Source organism: Halichondria panicea, chromosome 9 (genome assembly GCF_963675165.1).
Source record: "Halichondria panicea chromosome 9, odHalPani1.1, whole genome shotgun sequence".
In the NCBI taxonomy this organism is placed as follows: domain Eukaryota; kingdom Metazoa; phylum Porifera; class Demospongiae; order Suberitida; family Halichondriidae; genus Halichondria; species Halichondria panicea.
In genome coordinates, this window is record NC_087385.1 from 1,211,486 (window position 1) to 1,233,327 (window position 21,842).

At 42.5% G+C, this 21,842-nt stretch overlaps 4 protein-coding genes across 5 annotated transcripts; 3 read left to right on the forward strand and 1 right to left on the reverse strand.

Moving 5' to 3' along the window:
- Positions 1 to 31: 31 nt before the first annotated feature.
- LOC135340947 (conserved oligomeric Golgi complex subunit 4-like) lies at positions 32 to 16,765 on the forward strand. 2 transcript variants are annotated; one of them, XM_064537380.1, is made up of 25 exons: positions 32 to 188; positions 299 to 381; positions 1,713 to 1,827; positions 2,844 to 2,894; positions 3,585 to 3,635; positions 4,933 to 5,011; positions 6,326 to 6,528; positions 7,789 to 7,837; positions 10,330 to 10,469; positions 11,017 to 11,085; positions 11,300 to 11,352; positions 11,422 to 11,518; positions 12,916 to 12,943; positions 13,395 to 13,441; positions 13,649 to 13,794; positions 13,901 to 14,026; positions 14,179 to 14,266; positions 14,814 to 14,933; positions 15,069 to 15,122; positions 15,226 to 15,318; positions 15,641 to 15,724; positions 15,808 to 15,909; positions 16,065 to 16,193; positions 16,504 to 16,595; positions 16,649 to 16,765. In XM_064537380.1, the coding sequence occupies exons 1-25, from the start codon at positions 117 to 119 to the stop codon at positions 16,707 to 16,709; spliced, it is 2,232 nt and encodes a 743-aa protein (XP_064393450.1). In that variant the 5' UTR covers positions 32 to 116; the 3' UTR covers positions 16,710 to 16,765. The 2 variants fall into 2 exon arrangements, with proteins under 2 accessions (XP_064393450.1, XP_064393449.1); XM_064537379.1 differs by having other exon boundaries at positions 64 to 239.
- Positions 16,766 to 16,805: 40 nt separating this feature from the next.
- Positions 16,806 to 19,413, forward strand: LOC135340950 (protein FAM135B-like). Its single transcript, XM_064537384.1, has 2 exons — positions 16,806 to 17,544; positions 17,772 to 19,413. The coding sequence occupies exons 1-2, from the start codon at positions 16,878 to 16,880 to the stop codon at positions 19,349 to 19,351; spliced, it is 2,247 nt and encodes a 748-aa protein (XP_064393454.1). The 5' UTR covers positions 16,806 to 16,877; the 3' UTR covers positions 19,352 to 19,413.
- LOC135340962 (thiamine-triphosphatase-like) lies at positions 19,387 to 20,456 on the reverse strand. Its single transcript, XM_064537408.1, has 3 exons — positions 19,881 to 20,456; positions 19,712 to 19,814; positions 19,387 to 19,538 (listed from the first exon to the last, which is right to left on the reverse strand). The coding sequence occupies exons 1-3, from the start codon at positions 20,410 to 20,412 to the stop codon at positions 19,532 to 19,534; spliced, it is 642 nt and encodes a 213-aa protein (XP_064393478.1). The 5' UTR covers positions 20,413 to 20,456; the 3' UTR covers positions 19,387 to 19,531.
- LOC135340959 (amine sulfotransferase-like) lies at positions 20,443 to 21,576 on the forward strand. Its single transcript, XM_064537395.1, is given in 2 exon segments — positions 20,443 to 20,829; positions 20,832 to 21,576. Coding segments are annotated over 2 exon segments (933 nt in total). The 5' UTR covers positions 20,443 to 20,508; the 3' UTR covers positions 21,444 to 21,576.
- Positions 21,577 to 21,842: the final 266 nt, after the last annotated feature.

Sequence of the window (21,842 nt, forward strand, 5' to 3'; positions counted from 1 at the left end):
TGTATCTAGCGGATGTGCGTTTTTGACATGTTAGATCACTAGCCTCGATACCAGGCCGCAGTTCTAGGAATCACTAGCAAGATATCAGCACACTCATATAAATCTCCAGGGAGACAATGGCTACTATTGTGGATGTTCGCACAGTGGAGGATGCTAAAGCATTGCTGTCAAGGCTTGAGCTGCAAGAAGTTAGTATCCATTTTGGAGCATCTTTGTCGTGTTTCAACACACATGCGTATGTACGTACGTACGTATAGACACACTTGTTTTATTCCCGATCGTTTTCTATCATTTTTAGGCTCGGGTAGACAGTGAGCTTGACCAACTTCTGGAGCAACAGACGCACATGGACGTCCGAATGGCCTCCTTCAGACAAATGATGTAAATACACACCCACCTACCCACTCACCTTACGCATACTCTGTGTATTGTCAATCCTGTACACTGGTCACACTCAGTGAATTCCAACCACACCCAGATACAATCAATACCAGGCCTATTTTTCTCCTTTCCGTATATAAAGGAGAAAAATTGGCCTGGGAACAAGGCTAGTGCTCTATGCAGCCTAGTCTGTAACTAAGACTAAGACTATCCATTTTCCCTAAGGAAGCAAGCAGGATATAAGCCACCTGTACTCCCACACACCAGGAGGATGTAAGCCAAGTCCCACACACCAGGAGGTTCCTCCTTGTTCTAGCTCATCAACTAGTAATTAGCCAATACCATATAAATGTATACTTTTACCTTCCAATCGATAGTGTGGGTCATTAATGAGGCTAATCTAATTACTCCTCCCCTGCATGTCAAATACAGGAGTTAGCTCGGACCCACAAGGTTTGTACTCCCCTGTGACTGATATCACTTTCAGGGAAAGGGAATTTCTCCACTACCACCCCAGTGACTTTTAAATTACTGTAACACACACGTACACGTACATGTATATACACGTAGGCATAGCTCTATGTAATAACATGTCAGTAATGCTCTAAATTGAACTAGTTAGAGTATCCATTTTGGAGCATCTTTGTCATATTTTAATACACGTGCGTATAGGTAGACACACTTGTTTATTCCCGATCGTTTTCTCCCATTGCATTTTTTCTAAGGCTGATCCAAGCTCTCAGTTTTGTTCTAGAGAGTGCTCCTCATTTAATTGAGTGCTAGAGTGACTGGTTAGGATTGTTGCACCACCTTTTGGAGCAGGATGTATTCAATTGCCACCTTCTGCTATTAACTATAAACTGAGGATTCAATTTTGGGTGAATGTTTAACCTTTCAGTCAAAACTTCCCTTCCCAGTTCCTCATAAAGCTTTAAGTAAATGTTTTAAATTCATATCTCCATGCTCTGTCGAACACTAACGTTATGTAGTATACTTCACATCTCCTCCTACATGCATGCCTTAATTGGTATAATTATTATACCTACTACTTGTTCATCACAATGTATGTGCATGTGTATAATTTGTCTCTATTTGTTCACAAGTGTGGTTATCTGTTATTGATCAACTTACAAATTTTCCATGTTATTTTTAATTAAGCAATGCCGAGCAAAATGGTGTCTATTTATTATAGTACTGTAGTCTACAAATTTTTCATGTTATGTTAAATTGAGCAATGCTTAACAATATTGTGTCTATTTATTAATGTAGTCTACATTAATTTGTTAGTTAAATCGACCAGTTCAGACTGTCAAATTCTTTCTCCATATTAGGCCGACTCTGCACCACCTCCACCAGGACTCGGGGGAGCTGTGTGAGGCCATCACTCGAGCAGCTGCACTGGCAGAGTCCGTCAGTAGCAAGGTCCGAGTATTGGATCAGGCCAAGGTACTAATAATATAATTATAACAGCCGATGGTTACATTGCAAACTGTTAATTAAAGTAGTTACATGTCTTCTATTATGGGAGAGCTTGCAACAGTCATTGCTTTCAGTTTAATCACTTATCTAATAAGCCATGGAGTCTGGCGGGGACTGGTAGATATCTAATCAGCCATGGAGTTATCTAATAAGCCATGGGGAGGATAATTAAGTTTTTTATAATAGAATTTGCTAGTATTCAAACTAAATCGGAAGTTTTCCAACAGCCATTGAGCCCAACATTCTTTTGGAGTGAAGCACCAGCCAGTGATGGTGCGTTCTCATGCATGTACATATCTCCAGCCTCGTGACTTGAACAGTTTGTTGTTTGCCGTAACCGTAGAAGCCAGCCACTGAATAGGACAGCTGTGTGAATATTGCAATTTACATTTCACGGCTTGCTCTGTTTACCCTCAAGCCCTTAAATGTTGAGCCTGGGGCAGTTTGATCGCTCGTGTGTCATATGTTAGGTCAGAAATGTTTCCAAAACTATAGGAGTAAATCAGTGGGCGTTGAAGTACACCAAGTATTGCGTGTATATGGGAAAGGTTGTTGGGAGCCGGTGTGTGGTGTGTAGTGTGTAGTGTGTAGTGTGTACGTGTGTACGTGTGGTGTGTACGTGTGTAGTGTGTACTGTGTGGTGTGTGGTGTGTGGTGTGTCGTGTGTGGTGTGTAGTGTGTACGTGTGGTGTGTTCCTAATAGCTCAATATTGAGTTTTGTTATGACCCGGGTGTGACATTGGAGACGGTTGTGTTGATAATATATGTGTATTAATATAGTTTTAGCTTCTCGTTGAATCAGTAGGTGTATGTGTACTAGTGTGACCCCCCCCACACACACACAGCCGAGCGTAGTGTGACTCCCCCCCCACACACACACACACACACACACACATAGTCGAGCGTAGTGTAACCCCCCTCACACACACACACACAACCGAGCATAGTGTGACCCCCCCCCACACACACACACACACACACAGAGTCGAGTCTATGCCGCTATGAAGCGAGTGGATGATGTCATTGATCTCAAGGTACGTACGTGTGCACATTCACAAACTGTCTTTCCTCCTCTTTGAAGAGCTTCCAGTTCTTCCTCATACCCTACAAGTATTTGCACTCACTCAGAAACCCTATCCTGCACACGCACACCTAAATTAGTAAATGCCTAGTTTGGTAGTCAAGCACGCCCCCTCTCCCCCGAGACATGTGACTAGCTCATGAATTATTCATAAGGTGACCATAAACCATGTCAGCATATCATGTGGTATTCGCAACTCCTGTTTTTGTCACATGTGCATCTATTTTGAGGTTTTCACAATAGCCATCACCTGTGTGTGTATGTCATGGTGTCATGTGCTCCTGTTTGCTTCATATGCTAACACAGCTGGTCCTTTTTTAGGCAAAATGGGCTTATTTTCATTGTCCATTACTGCGATGATGGTTACTGTAACCTGGTATTGTAGTTGCTAGGAGAATGATAACAGGAATTCAGCGGTGACAGTTTATAATGATATTCATATTTGATTGATAGCATTTCGTATCCTGGCATTCCATCCATTTAAAGTCATTGGAGCAAAAAACCAGCAACAAGATTAAATCACCTTAATTTTATACTCACAATAAACATGTTATGGTACTGTCATAAATTGTATTTTCTTTCATGCATTTCCTCTCTGGAATGACTTCACCCCTCCCCCCCCTCTGACGTTGTGTCCACACAGAGCTGTGCTGATGGTTTCCAGTATGCAATGAATTCAGGGGATTACGAAAAGGTGAGGCTTAATTACTAGTAAACGTACATGAACAAGCTGCTGCTTATAATACGTCTATCGCTAATGAAAATCCGTAGCTTTTTCTTTGCTGTGTAGCCATCTTTGGGTACCTGTAGTTACTGTAGATAGGCTGGCCGGAGAATGCAAAATTAAAAATGAATATTCTATAGCTCTTAGGAGAATGTGGTACTGTTATTAAAGGATGGGTGCTGGCCCAAATCCCTCATTTTCAGTGGCTATGTACATGAGTATAGACTAGTGGTTGTTTATCCAATTACATCCGCTCATGCTTGGTATTCAAGGCGAGGTCGATACAATCTCCATTTGATGTTTCATTTCTTGTCCCCCTACTAACTCGCCTAGCCAAGGACTTTAATATCACAGAAAAGATTGCACAATGGATTATACAAATTTGGCCAGGTACCTGTTGACATGTCCTGCATTTGGAAAATATCCCGTGCCTTTTAGTGGGTGAAGCGGAATATTGCTTAATATATACTGTCCCCTGTGTTAATTGTACAACGTCTACTGGCCAAGTTATTCGGCCCTCAAAGGTCGCTCAATTATGTTGCCCGTAATGTTTTGAGTGAGAGATTAGAGGTCGCTGCTATGTTTTGGGTGATTCTGGCTAAGCATCACCTGCTGTGCCAACAGGGGACACAAACAAGCATAGCTGACTCACACCCATGCTGAGTGTCCTTATTCAGTCAGTCTTTTCTGACCCCAGCTGGGTGCATATTACTGGTCCCCTTTTGGCAGTGTGTGTCCCCACACTGCAGTGTTTGAGAGGAACCTTGAGGGGGCGATAGTCATACCAAACATGAACTCAGTGCAACACCTTTGCATGCTAGGAGCTTGTGTTCCATAGTCTTGCGCGTAGTAAACAATGGAGATAATGATGTCTGACACTTCGGGTGCATAACACACGTCGTGCAAATTCGGGCATAAACACACACACAGCTACTATAGGTTTATTCCCGGCCATAAAGAGATCTACATAACATGTACATGTATGTACATGTACGTATACTGTGCAAGTGATAATGTTATGTTTATAACTATTGTATAATGTTATTACTATCGTCTCTCTTCTAAATATTGGTGTTCTCTGACAGTTAGTCTGCTGATGATGACACAAATGTCTGTGTTATTTGGCAAAATTAAAGTTCAGACTAAGAAGGAAATGTTGAGCCTCATCTCACCTTTCTCTCGTAATGCACACCCACCCACACACACACACATGCACACCCACCCACACACACACACACACATGCCCACCGCACACACACACACACAGGCAGCTGCTCACATTCATCGCTACCTCACACTGGACGAGAGCATGTTACTGGATGGTGGAATTGCCGACTCGGCAAAAGGTGAGCCTTAATATTATAATTATTGTGTGTGTTATTCACCAACTGTGAACACATACTAGTGTCTGTTTTGGTGGGACTATTTCCTCCGTTAACTGTCTTCCTGAATGGTGGATCAAAGAGGTGTTAGAAATTGAGCTGATGCAGTTTTAGCTCCTTTTTAGGTTAGTCTGAGACACCTGTGTACGTTAGCGGTAAGACTGACCAATGACGTCACCTTGCTCAAAATCGTTTGAAGTCTACCAGCTGCTTAGACTGCATACTGCATACTGCATTTTAAGAGTCCTACCTAAAAGGCCCACCCGAGTCTAGGGTGTGTGTGTGTGCGTGTAGGCATTTCCCGGCAGTTCCCTGGCAGTCCTTTGTAGGCATCAGGTTCGCTGACTGGTTGTTTACGATAACCTTATGAGACCACTTGAAGAACTTATTCTAAACATCACCCCACGCTTTTTTACCACCGTCCAATATGTACAGCTGCAATGTACGCAGCTATTACTAGTATGGCATAGCTTATATGCAACCTTTAGACTGGTGCTAAGTGTTTTAATAAAGTGTTACATACACGTGCATACATCAATTTGTGCTTCTTTGAAGATGATATTCTCAAGGGGGGAGTGTGAAGGTTTAGTCTAAACTGAGTCGGTCGCCATGGGGAGAGATTTCCATTAGATAAAAATATGCTACTTTTCTAAATCCATCCTTTGTCTTCAGTCTGTACATCATTGTTTTGTTGTTACTGGTTACTAGTTAATGGTCTAGCTATTGTATGACTTCGGTGTTGTCCAGTGGTAATTACATTGATTAGTTGCAGGAGGTCGTTAGAGCACTTCAAAGCTTTCAAACGTCTCCAGCTGCTACAAATTACTTTTTGCGTATATTCGACTAAAAATGTGTCATCACTGAAACCATTGGTAACTGTGTACGTACATGTAGTCGTGTAGCTATAATAGATGTGATGACATTGTTAGTATGCTTCTTAGGCAATACGTAGTTGTATTGTGGTATGCGACTGACTACTCTGCCAACATTCACTTGTTACGTGGAGCATTTGATTTAATAGCACAAAATAATAACAAACATTCTATCTAAATTTTTATACTATTAGGAGCTTGATTGGTGCGAAATTAAGTACATGCCTAGGTAGTTGTTAGGACTACCTCACACTTATATTGCTGACCTGCCGGTTCATGTGAGATGATCGATGATTGCATCATCCATGAACATGTGGTTAGAATAGACTGCATGCATGTATTATAATAGCTAGCACTGCTCAATGTAAGAAATATAACTCTTTCTGTTCTTCTTTCTTTCCTCCAGAGGGCAGCGCTACCACAGTGGGTGGATCGTTTGATGTCTTGCGTGAGAACGAGGGTCGTCTGAAGGATATGGTGAGACGGAGGTTCAGAGAAGCAGCTGCCTCCGACACTCAGGCCGAGGTTGAGAGGTTTGGTCGATTGTTTCCACTGCTCAACTTGCACGAAGAGGGGTTGGACCTGTATGCCAACTATCTACGCTCCAAGGTACGCCTGTGTGTGAGGGGAGGGGGGGACAAAGTCACGTATAAAGTCACGTATAAGCTAGGCAAAAGAGCAGTAGTGTGTGGGTGTTGACTAGTATGGAAGGCATACAGGTTTGGGGTGGATGTTTGCTTTCCACCATACATCTTATCTTGTGTTTTGGGGAGTATAAAGTATCACACGTAAAAGGTCTTGAGCAATAGTGTGTGTGTGTGTGTGTGTGTGTGTGTGTGTGTGTGTGTGTGTGTGTGTGTGTGTGTGTGTGTGTGTGTGTGTGTGTGTGTGTGTGTGTGTGTGTGTGTGTGTGTGTGTGTGTGTGTGTGTGTGTGTGTGTGTGTGTGTGTGTGTGTGTGTGTGTGTGTGTGTGTGTGTGTGTGTGTGTGTGTGTGTGTGTGTGTGTGTGTGTGTGTGTGTGTGTGTGTGTGTGTGTGTGTGTGTGTGTGTGTGTGGGTGGATGGGGGGGAATATAAAGTGGTTGTAGAAGATATTAAACTCTGTGTTTTGCTGGTGTTTTCACATGGAATGAGTGCTTGTTTGAAACTTCAAGGCATTTCTGTGATGTGAACTGAGCTTTAATCATATTAGGGTACCCTATACACTAGCAGGGAGAGCCCAAGCTGTGCTGTCTCTATGACATGCATCCTCTTAAATATAATGTGTTTACTTGTTTACTGTCTCAGATTCTCATTCCAATGGTATCTTTCCTCCTTCTTACATGTGTGAAACATGAAGAAGAGTCCTAATAGAGGAATGTCTAGCTGTTGACCCTGCATTCTCACTGACCCTGTCTCAGTTCAACTTATAGCATCTGTCATTTGACAAACATTCTGTTCAACCAATTAACATTAATTTTCAGTTATCGCTATTGTAATTAATGCAGCGTAGGATGATAATTGTCTCAAATTGACCTGAATGGCAACTATTGAGTGAGTGGGTTGATGCTAATGATACGACAGGGTAATACACGTCAGCTGGTGAAATGTGTTTAGCTCTGAGAATGTAACGTATGTTGTCGTGGGGATTGCTGTAGTGCAATCTTATCCGTCACTGTTGTGATCATTTGAAATAAGACACTCTCTAGCCGAATGGAGCACATCAAATTCTGAAGAGATGAAAGTGTATAATTATATCTATTATAGCAACATCGAACCACACCCCCACCCCCACCCCCACACACACCTCACACACACTTCTCACACCCACTCCCTCACCTACGCACACACACATACAACCTCCCACACACACACACCCTCACACACACAGATGAGAAGTCTTGCTGACGAAGGGCTGGACAAAACCGCTCAAGCATCAGGTAGGCGGAGTTCGAGCACACAGCTGTATAATCATAATTGTTTTGTATCGACTTCGTTATCCCATCAACACCCTCCAATGATGTGTTGCCAGCTCTTTCATGTTACATACTGTTGGTCCTAGCACAGCCAGCTCTCAGGCTATCAACTATGCATGGTCATAGTTTCAGTGGCTCCTCTCAAGTATGTGAAAATTACTGAAATCATAACAAACGTTGTAATTAAGTACCTACAAAGCTTAGGTGGCCATTTTCTTGTTGGCATAATAGGACTATTGTTAAGGTAATGTTGTAGCTTTCCCCTAATAATCATAGGAAATGGGCACACTTCTCGCACAGTTTTGAGGGTTAATTAACTGACTGACTGGTTGAAACTGCTTCATCATCTGTTGAAGCAGTTTCCATTCAGCAGAATATGAAACTGCTTCATCATCTGTTGAAGCAGTTTCATATTCTGCAGAATATAGAAGCCTTAATATTGTCACAGAAATTGAGCATTTCATTGATATAGTGTTTCAAAAGCAGGAAATGCCATTTAAATTCTTTAGTGACTCTAGGCTGTGTGTGTGTGTGTGTGTGTGTGTGTGTGTGTGTGTGTGTGTGTGTTGTGTGTGTGTGTGTGACTGTCTTGCCAGGCTTTCCTCTATTGAGAAGTATTAAATTTCTCATTAATTCGATAAAAAAGGAATGTTCCTGGAAATGAAGAAATCTTCTTCCCGTAATTGAGCTTCTTGTCAGAACCGATAAAGTCACGTTTTGTTGGTTTTTAGTTCTGTTTCGAGATCACGACCACCTTTAAGGAAATGTGTTGAGCAACACGGTGATTATATCACAATCATGTCTGGAAGCTAAGTGTGAAATCTATTTATTTTGACCTCCGTTAAGTGGCAGGTGGTGGGTGTCAAAAAGGTTTCGTGCTCTGTATACAGTAAAGTCTATTGTTTGCATGTCTAGCTATCTGTATCACACTTAATAAACCTCAAAGCTTCTACACATGCGTTGGACCTCCTGTGTTAGCTGGCCACCCTCTATAATATAGCTACATGTAGATTAATGGGCCCCAAAGTCTCCATAGCATGGTTTGGACCTGTATTAGCAGGCCACCTCTGTATTACAGCCACTGTTGGTCTGTCCAAGGGTGACCTACGTAGCTCCTAGCTCTACCTGGGCTAGTGCACGTGTCCCCCACTGTCTCCCCCATACACCCTCAGTGTTGTTGTTCCAGGCTTATGACTATATTTATATTCACACATCATTATGCATTTGGTCGTTCCAAGAACCACTCTCAACCCTGCACGGTATTATAATTATGTGGTAGCTTGCTTCATGGTTCATTACTTATGTAGTTAGTATTCGCTGCGTATATAATGCTACAACAGGTAGATCCATTTCTGATCTTAATTTACAGAAATCCATAGTTCATAACACAATCATTTGCACATGTATCACAATACTTATTGTGCTAGTCAGATTTGTCTATTGCAGTAATCTGTTACCTTCGTGTAAGTGTTCACCTCTCAGTAAACATGTTGCTGCCCAACGCTGCACACTCCAAGGCTAATACCACGGAAGCATTTGTGGCATGCATAATATTACTCCTTAGATGGTGTACAAGTGTGACTGTGTTGATGGTAAGGTGATTATATCCACCAAGCCCTAGGAAATTTAGTCAAAACAGTTACCATGACCTCGAGCCCATTGTTTGAGACCACCCATGCATGCTGTTGGTGGTATAATTTATTCGTTCCCTACATGTCCCCCTACGTACGCACATGCCAATGCTTGTATGTTTATGTATTCCTATTAATAGCCGGTAGAAAGGTACCCCCTCAGGGTATTTGAGCATGTACCCTCCCCCGTTCACTTTAGGCGTTGTTTTTGTTTCATTTTTAGCATAAGGTCTTATTGCAAATGTTTATATAGTGACAGTGATGTATCGTCTACTGGGGTTACACAATGTATGATCATCATGGCTGTTTGCACAGAACAATCTAGAATTAAGTTTTGAGGGCAATCAAATGTTTGCTACACAAGACATAGTACTAAGTCTGTAGCCTTTGTTTCATTCAGAAAAATCACCACGGCTACAATAGTCCGGCCATGCTGATAATTAAGGGGACGTTTCAATTTTAAAAGCAATCACTAATCTAAATGAACACATCATTAGATATCATAGGCCTTTGAAATTTTGAGTCGTCGTAGATCTACAAGAGAATGCATATCTTCTTGTGGAAAGCGGGTACATGCAAACATACTCCGAAATGTTAAAGCCACACAGTGTTATAATATTATATCTAGAGCCACACAGTGTTATATATCTAGAGCCACACAGTGTTATATATCTAGAGCCGCACAGTGTTATATATCTAGAGCCGCACAGTGTTATATATCTAGAGCCGCACAGTGTTATATATCTAGAGCCGCACAGTGTTATATATCTAGAGCCGCACAGTGTTATATATCTAGAGCCACTGTTTACTCCACCGCCATTGCAGGTCAGAGAGTGGGTGTGGTTTATGCAGACACTCTCACCTTCCTGTACGAGGGTACGGCTCGTCTGATAGAGCAGCACACTCCGCTCGTGGAGACCTGTTATGGTCCCGACTGGATGCCCTCTCTAGTGCAGAAACTACAGGTACAGTACGTACATGTACATGTATGTATAGCCTCGTGTGTTACTGTAACAGTACATATCTCCGGAGATTGTGTTGAGTTGTACATGTACTGTATGTATAGTTCTTTGTGAGAGCAGAACTTTAATTGTTATTGCTTAACTGTTAGGGCTGTGCCTGTGGGGGGGAATGATAGCAGCTGGGGATTGACAAAATAATAAAAGCTCTATCTATCGTTGTTTCTTTTATCTTCTATGGCCCATTGGTCTTCTCGATTATAATTTATTGCTTTGAGTTTTTGTGATCAATTTAAAGGGGAGGTCTGTCTGGGGGTTGACAAATAATAAGAGCTCTATCTATCGTTGTTTCTTTTATCTTCTATGGCCCATTGGTCTTCTTGATTATAATTTATGCTTTAAGTTTTTGTGATCAATTTAAAGGGGAGGTCTGTTTTGTGGGAGAGGATCATTTTGTAGGCCTCATTTCCCCTCAGCTTTGATGAGGTCAACTGAATCGTACCAGTTGTTAGCAACACAAAGGTTGTTATCGCTAAGTGGGTATTTGTTGTAGGTTGAGTGTGATGGATTGGTGGCTAAGATAAAGCAGCAGCTTGAAGATGAAAGGATGCTTGAACACAAGGTGAGTGTGTATAGTCTGTTTAATTGTAAGACATTTGTTTGTATCTACACACACGTGCACATACACACACACACACACACACGTGCACGTACACACACACACACACACACACACACACACACACACACACACGTGCACGTACACACACACACACACACACACACACACACACACACACACACACACACACACACACACACACACACACGAACAGGTGCAAACAGTCAGGGTTGCCTTAAAAGCCAAGACTCCAGCTGGGGCCATCAGGTACTCCCCTCCACACCTTTCGCCCATCCCATGTAATCCTACCCTCCCGCCCACACACACTCACAATAGACCGGATATTTTGGAATTGGATACTCTATTGACAGAACTCAGTCTGTGCAGCTCACGTACCGAGCTCTATTTTAGGTTCATTCAGAAGAAAGCAACGGTCAGTACAGCTGTCACCTTCTGTGTGTGTGGTGTGCGTTGTCCTATATATGCAATGGTCCCATGATCAATGAAGGCAAGAAATGTGTTTAATTGTATCGATCCATTTCGTAGTATATGCCTTTAGGCTATAATTATTTGAGAACCAGCTGCTGTAATAATACCTGTCCTCGTTATAGTTCTGAATGCTCCTAATTTGATACATTGTTTGCATAAGCGAATCTTCTCAATTCTCATGCACGGAATCCTTAATCTTGTGAATATATTTCCCAAGGCAAATGATTGTTCCTTTAAAATAAGCCACAGGCTAGTAATCAACATAATCTACTCTAAAATAAGAATTTAAATGATCAAAATTAGTCTACCAATCTCACGCACAATACATTTTAGGCGTACAATGGAGAGCCAAAATCATCTTGTTTACAGTCAATAAATCACTTGCTAATTAATTGCTACCAACAAACATGTGTTATTATTGTTCCTTTAGAATTGTTCAATTTCCTTATCTCGTTAATTACAAGCTCGTAATTAGATTTCGTTGCCTTCGTCAGGGCGATGCATCATGAAAAGACTGACACTAATTCTCCAGTCACAACTTCGCCTTGTGAGGTTTCATTCTTGGTCACAGCTCTAGACTCATCCAGATTGGTTCTCACTATAATCTCAATTCAAGCATTTGGTGTAGTACCTGTTTGTTGCTGACACGTTCGAGGCTCAGTCAAAACAGGCCACGTTCCTTACCTTATAGGCTCTGCTATGTGCTAGTGTACTCTCTGTTGTATTGTATGTATCAGAGTTTGTACAGTCGGCACGCTGCATTATCATAATTAATGCAAGAATGCTGACCCCACCTACCCTCCCACACGTCCAGTTGATATCGGACATATGTGGTCTTGTTTCCCTCTGTTTGTTCGCTAGCCGCAACAGCGGTGTCATACTTAGAGGGAGGTGGGGTACCTGGGAAAATGACAAGATCGTCTAAACAGCGCTGGACCAGCCCATGAATTAGAGCCCTAATATTATTGTTATGCTCGCTTTACTGTTTATAAAGACAGTGTATGTCTAGCGATGTATTAGTATCGTGCAAGTTATTTTTACCCTATTCAAAACTAAGGTATATATATTATACCGTGTTGTGTTCTGTGTGATGTGACTTGATATGCCAACTTAACATGTCTGGTGGGTTGATTATTTACGAATAGTTTCTCTGCCCCAGTCAAGAATGTCTGTCCGAAAACTCAATATACCAACTTTGTCGATGGGATGTAATGTAATGTTCCCCCATACACTTAATTATTGGCAAGCCTGTAAGTTTCTGTGCACCAGGGGTAGGCCAGTCTCAACATGTGTTGTGCTAAGTGACCACAATGTCAAAGCTCTAATTCATTCCTTGTCTAGGTGGAGGACTCAAGTGCTGGCAAGAGAGGTGAGAATCCTCTCTGTGCTTCCTCTTAGACAGACAATAGTTCACACTGTGTTTATTAATGGGATAATTTGCGGTAGCCAATAATTGTAAGGCAAAAACCACAATACAAAACATAACCAAATGCTGCTTAATTGTAATCCCCACATTTAGCCTCAGGGTATAGTCGGCTGTGGTCGTAGGATTGGTATCCCATGCCCATACACTATTCAGGGGGGAGAACACGTCTGTCTGTCGACACCTTGTATGAGTATTAGTTATAATTATTACACCTATTGTCTGATTCATGGTATTATTGCCAGAACTTATCTTTCTTCTGCAGTCATCATCCCATAATTATCATCATTTAATTACCACACTATTCATAGTCATCTTTGAGTACTATTCAGTATCTTATTAAACGATTCTAAGTTGAGCTTTAATGTCCATTATGTATTTTGTCTGTACTGTGCAGGAGCGATTGAACTTGTTAGAGGATCCAAGACCAACTTACTGATCCAGGTGAGAGTGGAGGACAGTACCATAAGCATCCCATACTGTTACTCACACACACTATACACACACCACTAACCCCCCCACCCACCCACCCACACACACACACACACACACCACCCCCACACACATACACCACTACCTCACCACACACACACCACTACCACCCCCACCCACACACACACACACACAACCACCTCACCCACACACACACAGGAGCTGATTGGCAAGTACATTCTCCTGGAGAACTACTTCATGCTCGAGAGTCTGCGTAAGGCAGTGGAGATAGATAGCTGCTCTGAGGACGGGCTCACCTCCAGCATGGCCGATGATATCTTCTTTGTCCTGCAGAAGTGCACTAGGTGAGCATTAGGTTCTTTTGTGGCAATTGTGTAAGTGCCTGGTATTGAGTTTTTGTTGAAGAGGGTTTAATTCAACTGATTTTTACTGCTTCTCTTCATGTTAAAGGCGTGCTTTTGCCAGCTGCAATGTGGATGGGGCATGTGCAATGCTCAACCATGCGAGTTCTCTACTCATGGAGGAATATCTAGAGCTGTTGAGAGGAAGACTGAAGGCCAGTCTGCCCAGTACAGGGTGAGTGGGTAAAGATCGTTAACATCACTAGCTCTATTTGATTGCCTCTACTTTAATCAATGATTATTGATGATCCTTACAATTGAAGACTGGTAATGATCATTAATGAAACAATTGTTGTTCAATCACTGTAACATACTTCTGCACTGTAGATTGGATTTTTCAGGGATTATACAAAGCCAGCTCCAGTCCTCCAGGTCTGGGGCCAGTGACAATGAAGCAAGCAAACCATCAACTTCAGTGAGTACTGTTACTTACTAGATATGCCATGCACAGCGTTTAGGCTCTTCCATACGTATTTTGAGTCTATCGAAATGGAATGAAGCATTGTACCTACAAGTTTGTGACTTGGTGTGGCTGCCCAAAATCCATCAATTTTGAGGCCAAATTAAAAGGCGCTATAATTATAGCTAGCGTTAGCATCTTTGAACAGCCATAAGTTAGTTCCGTTGGTCCAATATTTTTGTGTTTCTGAAAGTTTACGTTGAGCTTGTTAAGATGGTATCTTAAAATAAATGGGCAAAATACCGTGGGCGGGCTTATACATGTATAATTATAGCCATGGGTTTTTTCTGAAATGAAAAATAATGGCCCGTTCTAAATTTTAGAATTGTACCGTCTGAAATAGCTCCTTCTAAGCTTTCAGCTATCGATCAGAACTCTAAAAACCCGACTACATATACAGACCTTTTTGGATTGCTCAATAGATTCTTAATTTGCTGCATCAGGTGCTACTTTAGACTGATTGCCACTGTGCTCAAATCGTCTAATTCCCCTCCTCTCTCAGATAGCCCTCAATGATATGGAGGTGAGCATCGAGAACTTGACCAAACTGACCAATGAGCTGCAGGACGAGTGCTCCAAACTAGTGGACCTTCTGGGGGAGAGTGCCAAACTGAAGCTGGATGTAAGTGTGTGTGGGCGGGGTAAGCTTAAATGCTCTCCTCAACCCATTCATATTGTTGGCAATTTTAATAATCAAACAAAAATTTCAACTTGACGAGTTTTGAAATACAACGTTTTATGTCGTTTCTCTTTACAGAGTTGTTTAACAGACTTCAGTGGAGTGGGCTCCACATTCAAAGATCTGCGACAGGTATGCAAGTCAGTAATGGCCGACAATGACCATACACTCTCAGCTAACCAGCAAACTAACCACTTCTCTGTCATTGTCTGTCATTGTGTGTGCCTCTCTGTAGACTGCAGTGAGGAAGGTAGTTGAAGTGCTTGTGTTACCACGGCTACTGTCCTCCCTCGAGTTATACTCCTCACTCAATCATACCCTCACAGAGGTACAGTGTACGTGGCCCTGGGTGAACCTTCCCCCCTTACAATTTTATAGAATAATGACATCATCACATTTAATAGTACGTACTACGGGACAACGTCATAATTATTGATTAACTCAATTGCTCAATTAACTGAGCCAATGCATGTATTAAGCAGTGTACATGCAGCAATAATCTGCTGTAACTTTTTGATTCATTTGGGTCGAAATGTTCTATTCTTGGAAAAAAGCATGAATTAGGCAATGTACAGGACAACACTTTAATGTTTATTTCTAGTACTTGTGCTACTGTACTATAGATATAACTTTGCTTGCTTTCTTTGTAGACTGAGTTCTCCAATTATGAAGTAAATGATCCTTTCGTTCAGCCCCTCATTGCTACCATGGAAACTGCACTGGCAGATATCAAGGTGCGCAGCTGAATTGTCATGATGATACTTAATTACTACATTTTCTTGAACTACGTACATGTACATATACGTCCTTGCCTCAGGTTAAATTCATCCCTGGTGTGTACAAGCTGTTGCTAGGCAAAGTGATCGACTGCGTGATGGAGAAACTCACTGCTCAAGTTTGGAAATGCTCTTTCAATCAGGTGCGTCAGTTTGTTCTCTACAATCCACATAATATATACGGTAGATCTCGAACCTCTCGATCTATAACGTACACCTTTGAGGAACAATTTTGGCACTTATATCCCATAGCCAGTTTATCCAGCATGAAACTAAATACACATGTACACACGTGCAGTTAGGAGGGGTCCAGTTGGATAAAGATCTCCGTTGTTTGATGGGCTACTTGTCGACTGTGTGTGAGTGGCCAGTGAGGGACAAGTTTGCGTTACTTCTACAGCTGGCTACCATACTCAGCCTGGATAATGTGAGTTTTTGTTATTACCTTACTGAAATAGAGCCATTACATATAATTATACTTTAGTGAGTTGCACAACTTGTCAGCCATAATTATGTGTTTTGGTTGTCAGCATCTACATGTATATGTAGCTATAGAATTTATGCAGGCTTGTAGAAAACGTAGTGTACTTTTGTCCTCTGCTTTCAAAGCTTGCATCATTTGCATGACTGTGTAATAAATGAACTAGATTTATAAATTAGCTTATAAAACTACAGGTACATATCATCATGCAATGTAGAAGTAAACAAATGAAGTCAAAACTGGTGCTTATCTGCAGGTTGGAGAAATGATAGAGTATTGGGGGGACAGGGCTGGTCCCCTGGTGTGGAGACTCACTCCAACAGAGGTCAAGAAAGCCCTCAGGCTAAGGTAGCTATGATACTGTTATGCGGCTAGTGATAATTGTGTTTTTTTTTATGCAGAGCTGATTTCGATCACGATGAAATCGCCTTACTCAAACTCATGGACATTACTGTGTCATAGCTAACAACCCTTTTTGTGCTGTATAGTATAGTTATTATGCTCAATTTTGTCATCAATCATCACTAGCATTGCGGTGGATAGTGGCATGGGGGAAAACCCCCAAAGGGGGCGTGGTGTATCATCAGGTTGTTGTGATTCACAACAACATTCACAAACAGCAAAGCCAAGATGCCATACCTCTCACGGAAGATCCTAGTTTCTCTGTGTCCTCTAGTCAATCTAGACCTCTTCAAGAAGGGCTACTATCATATAGCATGCCGGCTAGTCGATCAGCAATCAGAATCAGTCAATTCCCTCATCAAGTGTACGGATATTTGTGATCTCTTGGGCCCCCAACTTGTGGAGTTTGTTTTCCCTGGTGCCTGTATTGAAGACAATCACTTCCTCACTCAGACAGTGAATATTGAGTACACAGAGCAGTCGTTTGCACTTGGAGAGAGCTTCATATTCACATCATCGGTGCCCATACTGCACGATTATACGGAGGTGTACGTTCCGTCTCATTTCACTCTACAGCTGGATCTCATGTTCAGTATAGCTGATGAGTTACCAAAAGGCCCGTCAGAGTTTTCGTCTGTCGCAAGTCATTCTCTGTCGTTCACCATTGACTGGCGTAAAGGTATCCACGACTACTTCCCAGTGCTGTTCGATTATTTCCACCTTGCGGCCATTGGGGTCACAGTACACGCCTCCATGTTTGAGTTCAACACAGGGGATTTCCCCTACCTTGAGTCCGCTTTGGCTGCGAATGCCTCACGAAAAGGATCCCGTGTGTCACTTAGCAGTCGTCGGAAATCGTCGTACCAAACGGTACCACCCTCACTCAGTAGCCCAGGTATATATAATTATAGTAGGTGGTAGACTACATGTATAATTGATTGTATACATGTAGCTATACAGACAAAAAAACTCCCATCATTTCTAGAAAAATTGGCCGAGTATTATGTGGTTTGTGTCAACGTACATGTACATACCTTGTATGGGCTTGACACTTGTACATGTATAGCATATGTAGTGCATTTAGCACTTAATTGGTGATATAATTATTTCTTTCACATACAGCTCCTCTGTCGTGGCCTGACCTCTCTACTGTGCTGTTTGGATCAACTACTTTGAACGAGGTCGAGGGCGAATCAGCTGACGGTCGAGAAGCAGCGTATCGAGTGCCCACACACCAGCTGCAACGTGGACAAGACGCTCACCAGATGCTCTGTGATGTGCTGAGGTCAGCAAGGGACAGTCTCCACATTGGCTACGCTATTATGAGCGGTGAGAAGTCGGAAACAGACCCACTACCTGAGCCTGGAAACATCAGTAAGGCCATTTCCCTTGAACAAGCCGAACAAGAGTGTATAAAAGAGCTCACTGTACTCAATTCATCGCTGGCCTCTACTTGGGAGTGGTTTTGTCAGAATGCCGTTGTCCACCCGCGAATGTTTTCGTACCTAGCCGGCCAATCACATCAACTCAAACTGCTCTACCAAATCGAGTCGTTTGTGTCGAGTGGAAGTCCAATTCTAAAGAATGTTCAGAATGTAGCGAATCCACTCACTCAAGCCACTGTGGCCTCCAAGCTTCGCAAGAATCTCCAAATTCCACTGCCTCTCTACTGCAAGGATAATATCGAGGGTGGTGCTTTAGCGAGCGTGCTGTTTATTGAGCCGTGTCCGTGGGAAACGCTGAGTGAGATTCAGGTGGGGTCAAGACCTCGCCCTGCCTCTACCAACTTCAACGTCCCCGGGACCACACCTGGACTGGAAATGTTCCCAATGCAAATCCACCCCTTTCTAATCAATGCTCTCCCACATCGCCAGAGACTTAGAAGATACCCGGGAATTCATTTGATTATCTGTGTGCACGGGTTGCAAGGAAACCAGTTTGATCTTCGACTGTATCGAGTGTTTCTTCAGATGGTGCTACCGCAAATCAGGTTCGATTTTCTCATGGCTCAGTCTAACCAGACAGACACTTTCTGCGATTTCAACTCCATGACAGACAAGCTGTTGGAAGAAGTGGTACGCTACGTCAACGACATGCCCACCCAGCCCTCCAAAGTGAGCTTCATCGGGCATTCTCTGGGAAGTATTGTGATACGATCTCTCGTGACCCGGCCGGAGTTTGCGTTCCTTCAATCCAAACTACATCTCTACCTTTCAATTTGCAGCCCTCACTTGGGCACCAGACTTCAAACTGGAATCGTCAGTCTTGGAATGTGGGCTGTAAGAAGATGGTATAACTCCACCTCTCTACTTCAACTCTCGCTAAAAGATGCTCCCAGCCCTCGCGATTCATTCCTCTACCATCTCAGTGAAGCGCCAAGTATGGAGTATTTTCGCCATATAGTTCTCCTCACTTCACCGCAAGACAAATACGTTCCCTACCAATCTGCAAAGTTGGCCTCTGTGACAGCAGATGGCTCTCTACAGTCGAACATTTGTCTGGAAATGATGCAGAATATTCTCGAGCCTTTGAGACAAGCTAAAGTGAACTTGGTACGTGTGAGTGTGGACCATTCTCTGCCCGTGACTGCTAACTCGCTGATTGGACGAGCTGCTCATATTGCCATGTTGGACTCTGAACTATTTATTGAAAAGTTTGTGTCATTGCACTTGTCTCAGTATTTTTTAGACGTAGCTCATTAAGTCAACTTCACACCATTGAAAAGAATCACTGTTGCTATAATTATTGTTTAATTGAACTGAAATCACATTATTTTAAGAACACAATAATTATTGCACTTAAAGTTTGTTAGATCTAGAGTTCAGAGGTGGAATTTCGTGCATTTCAACAACATGTTCTCACGTTACACAAAGTAGGAGACATCAAGGCCTGAGAATAGAGATGTATTTGTTACATGACAGTCATTCATACTGTTAGCATTACAAGACCACATATCAAATCTTAAACTCAAACAAAATAATAGGCTAGTTCCATCCCTAACTTGGTAGGTACAAACATTGGATCCCATTCCAGTAGTTATTATGCCACAATCTCTGGCGTACCTTCTCATGACATTCCTGTCTATCAGTTGTTGCCAGAGAGAGTGATTTACTTTGCAGAGATGAAACGACAGCTTCCCTCCAGGAACAGCTACCGACGTATTTCCTGTGCGTGTGTGGGAGGGAGGGGTTGTAAAACAAAATGCTCTCAAATACTGACAAACTCACATACCGATTTTTGTAGCCAAATCTTTGACAAATTCCTCTGCTTTGCTGGCAAACGTGGGTGTGTCCACCATCACTTCCACCTCTCCGATCTCGTAGCCCTCGTTAGTACTGTCCAACACAACGTTACCACCGGACAGTCCCTCTATCTCGGGGCCACTCAGCAGCCAAGTCTCTCTTCTCGTTGTCAACTCAGCAATGGCTACAAGCGTGTTTGCGTCGAGCAGCTGTTCTAACAAGCAGTCCCCTTCTGAAAGTATTCCACACTCTCTCAACATTTCCAGTATTTCATCTTCAGTCTCTGTCTCCTTGTACTTGTCTGTGAGAGGCTTGGAGTCGTAACTTTTCAAGGGAGACTTTAGTTGCCACGATCCATCTCGCTTCCTCAGCCAGAAGTCCTGAAAAGTGAGTGAGTGATCACCAGTGTCATAGTAAATGTCGGTAAATGATTTGCAGCCCTTTCTTGTCGCTCCAATGGCTACAAGCTTGTCTCTAGTGTCCGTAGAAACAGAAAACTTCTGCTCCACTTCAATAGCCATTTTTCATAGCATCTAGACTATATCCCATATCCAAAGAGGGTGGGGCTGGCTGGGCCACTTTGTGTGGTTTACAAAGAAGCAACTTTCTGAGCAATAATGTCTGACTTGAGCAAGGAACAAGCCATGCAGAAACTTTGTGAGGTGTATGTAGCAGCACCTGGTATTGAGGGCTGGTCTTATAAAGGTCTTGTAGTTCCTCATTTTATGACCCCTAAAAGCATTGCTGATCTAGCCAGTCTCCCCCTTGACCCCAGTGATGTGTGGATCGTTTCCTACCCCAAAGCTGGACAAACATGGACCCAAAACATTGTGAAACTGATTCGCAGCAAAGGAGAAAAAGATGGCGTTGAATTGCAGCATAGTATTCCCTTTGCAGAATGCAACAGCGAGGAAAACTCATTTCTCGGGAAAGTTGATCTTATAATTTACCAAAGCCTCGTGCCTTCAAGAGTCACTTGACGTACGACTTAATGCCCTGTGGTAAACCAAGTACCACTCCTTGCAAGTACATCTACGTTGCTCGTAACCCAAAGGATGTTGTGGTTTCTTATTTTTTCCACACATATCGGCTCATGATAAGACGAGATGCTCCTTTTGACTTGAAACTGTTCTTCCGTAATTACGTCTATGGGAACCTCTTGTATGGAGACTTCTTTGATCATGTTTTGAGCTGGTGGTCTCACAGAAACGAGGATAATGTTCTCTTCCTAATGTTTGAAGATATGAAGAAGGATCCACGAGCAGCCATCACTCGTATTGCAACGTTCATTGGTGCTGACGTCTCTGATGAGGTAATCGATAAAGTTGTTGCTGAGACGTCTTTTGATTCGATGAAGAAAGACGAAACTGCCAATTTCTCATTTGTTGACAAATATTTAACTGCTACAAATCCTGATTCAGGGGCATTCATGAGGAAGGGGGAGGTGGGCGACTGGAAGAACCATTTGACGCCCGAGCAATCTGCAGAGATTGACCAACTCTGTGAAGAGAAGCTTACGGACGCTGGACTAGTGTTTGACTTTGGAAATTAACGATTGATTTAGTTGCTAGAATAAATTTTGTGGATTGACATGTGATCTAATTATAAACGTAATTATTGGTACCAAGAGTTTCCTGTTGATACATTCATGTAGATCTACATTCCTATTATCATTATAATAATTATTATTGTCAAATTACATAATGACTATTATCATGCAATGTACTTCACAGTAAGTGAGATATAATGGTCTAACTATATATAGCTAGTCTACTCTCCAAAGTCAAACACTAGTCCAGTGTCCTTGAGCTTCTCTTCACAGAGTTGGTCAATCTCTGCAGATTGCTCGGGCGTCAAATGGTTCCTCCAGTCGCCCACCTCCCCCTTCCTCATGAATGCCCCTGAATCAGGCTTTGCATATTATTTTGTCAGCAAATGAAAAATTGGCAGT

Coding starts and splice junctions, on each gene's coding strand:
- LOC135340950 (XM_064537384.1), top strand. CDS start 16,878: ATGCCATACCTCTCACGGAAGATCCTAGTTTCTCTGTGTCCTCTAGTC. Junction 17,545..17,771: donor ACCCTCACTCAGTAGCCCAG/GTATATATAATT, acceptor TTTCACATACAG/CTCCTCTGTCGTGGCCTGAC.
- LOC135340962 (XM_064537408.1), bottom strand. CDS start 20,412: ATGGCTATTGAAGTGGAGCAGAAGTTTTCTGTTTCTACGGACACTAGA. Junction 19,815..19,880: donor AGATTTGGCTACAAAAATCG/GTATGTGAGTTT, acceptor ACACACGCACAG/GAAATACGTCGGTAGCTGTT.
- LOC135340947 (XM_064537379.1), top strand. CDS start 117: ATGGCTACTATTGTGGATGTTCGCACAGTGGAGGATGCTAAAGCATTG. Junction 3,636..4,932: donor ATTCAGGGGATTACGAAAAG/GTGAGGCTTAAT, acceptor ACACACACACAG/GCAGCTGCTCACATTCATCG. Junction 15,725..15,807: donor CTGCACTGGCAGATATCAAG/GTGCGCAGCTGA, acceptor TCCTTGCCTCAG/GTTAAATTCATCCCTGGTGT.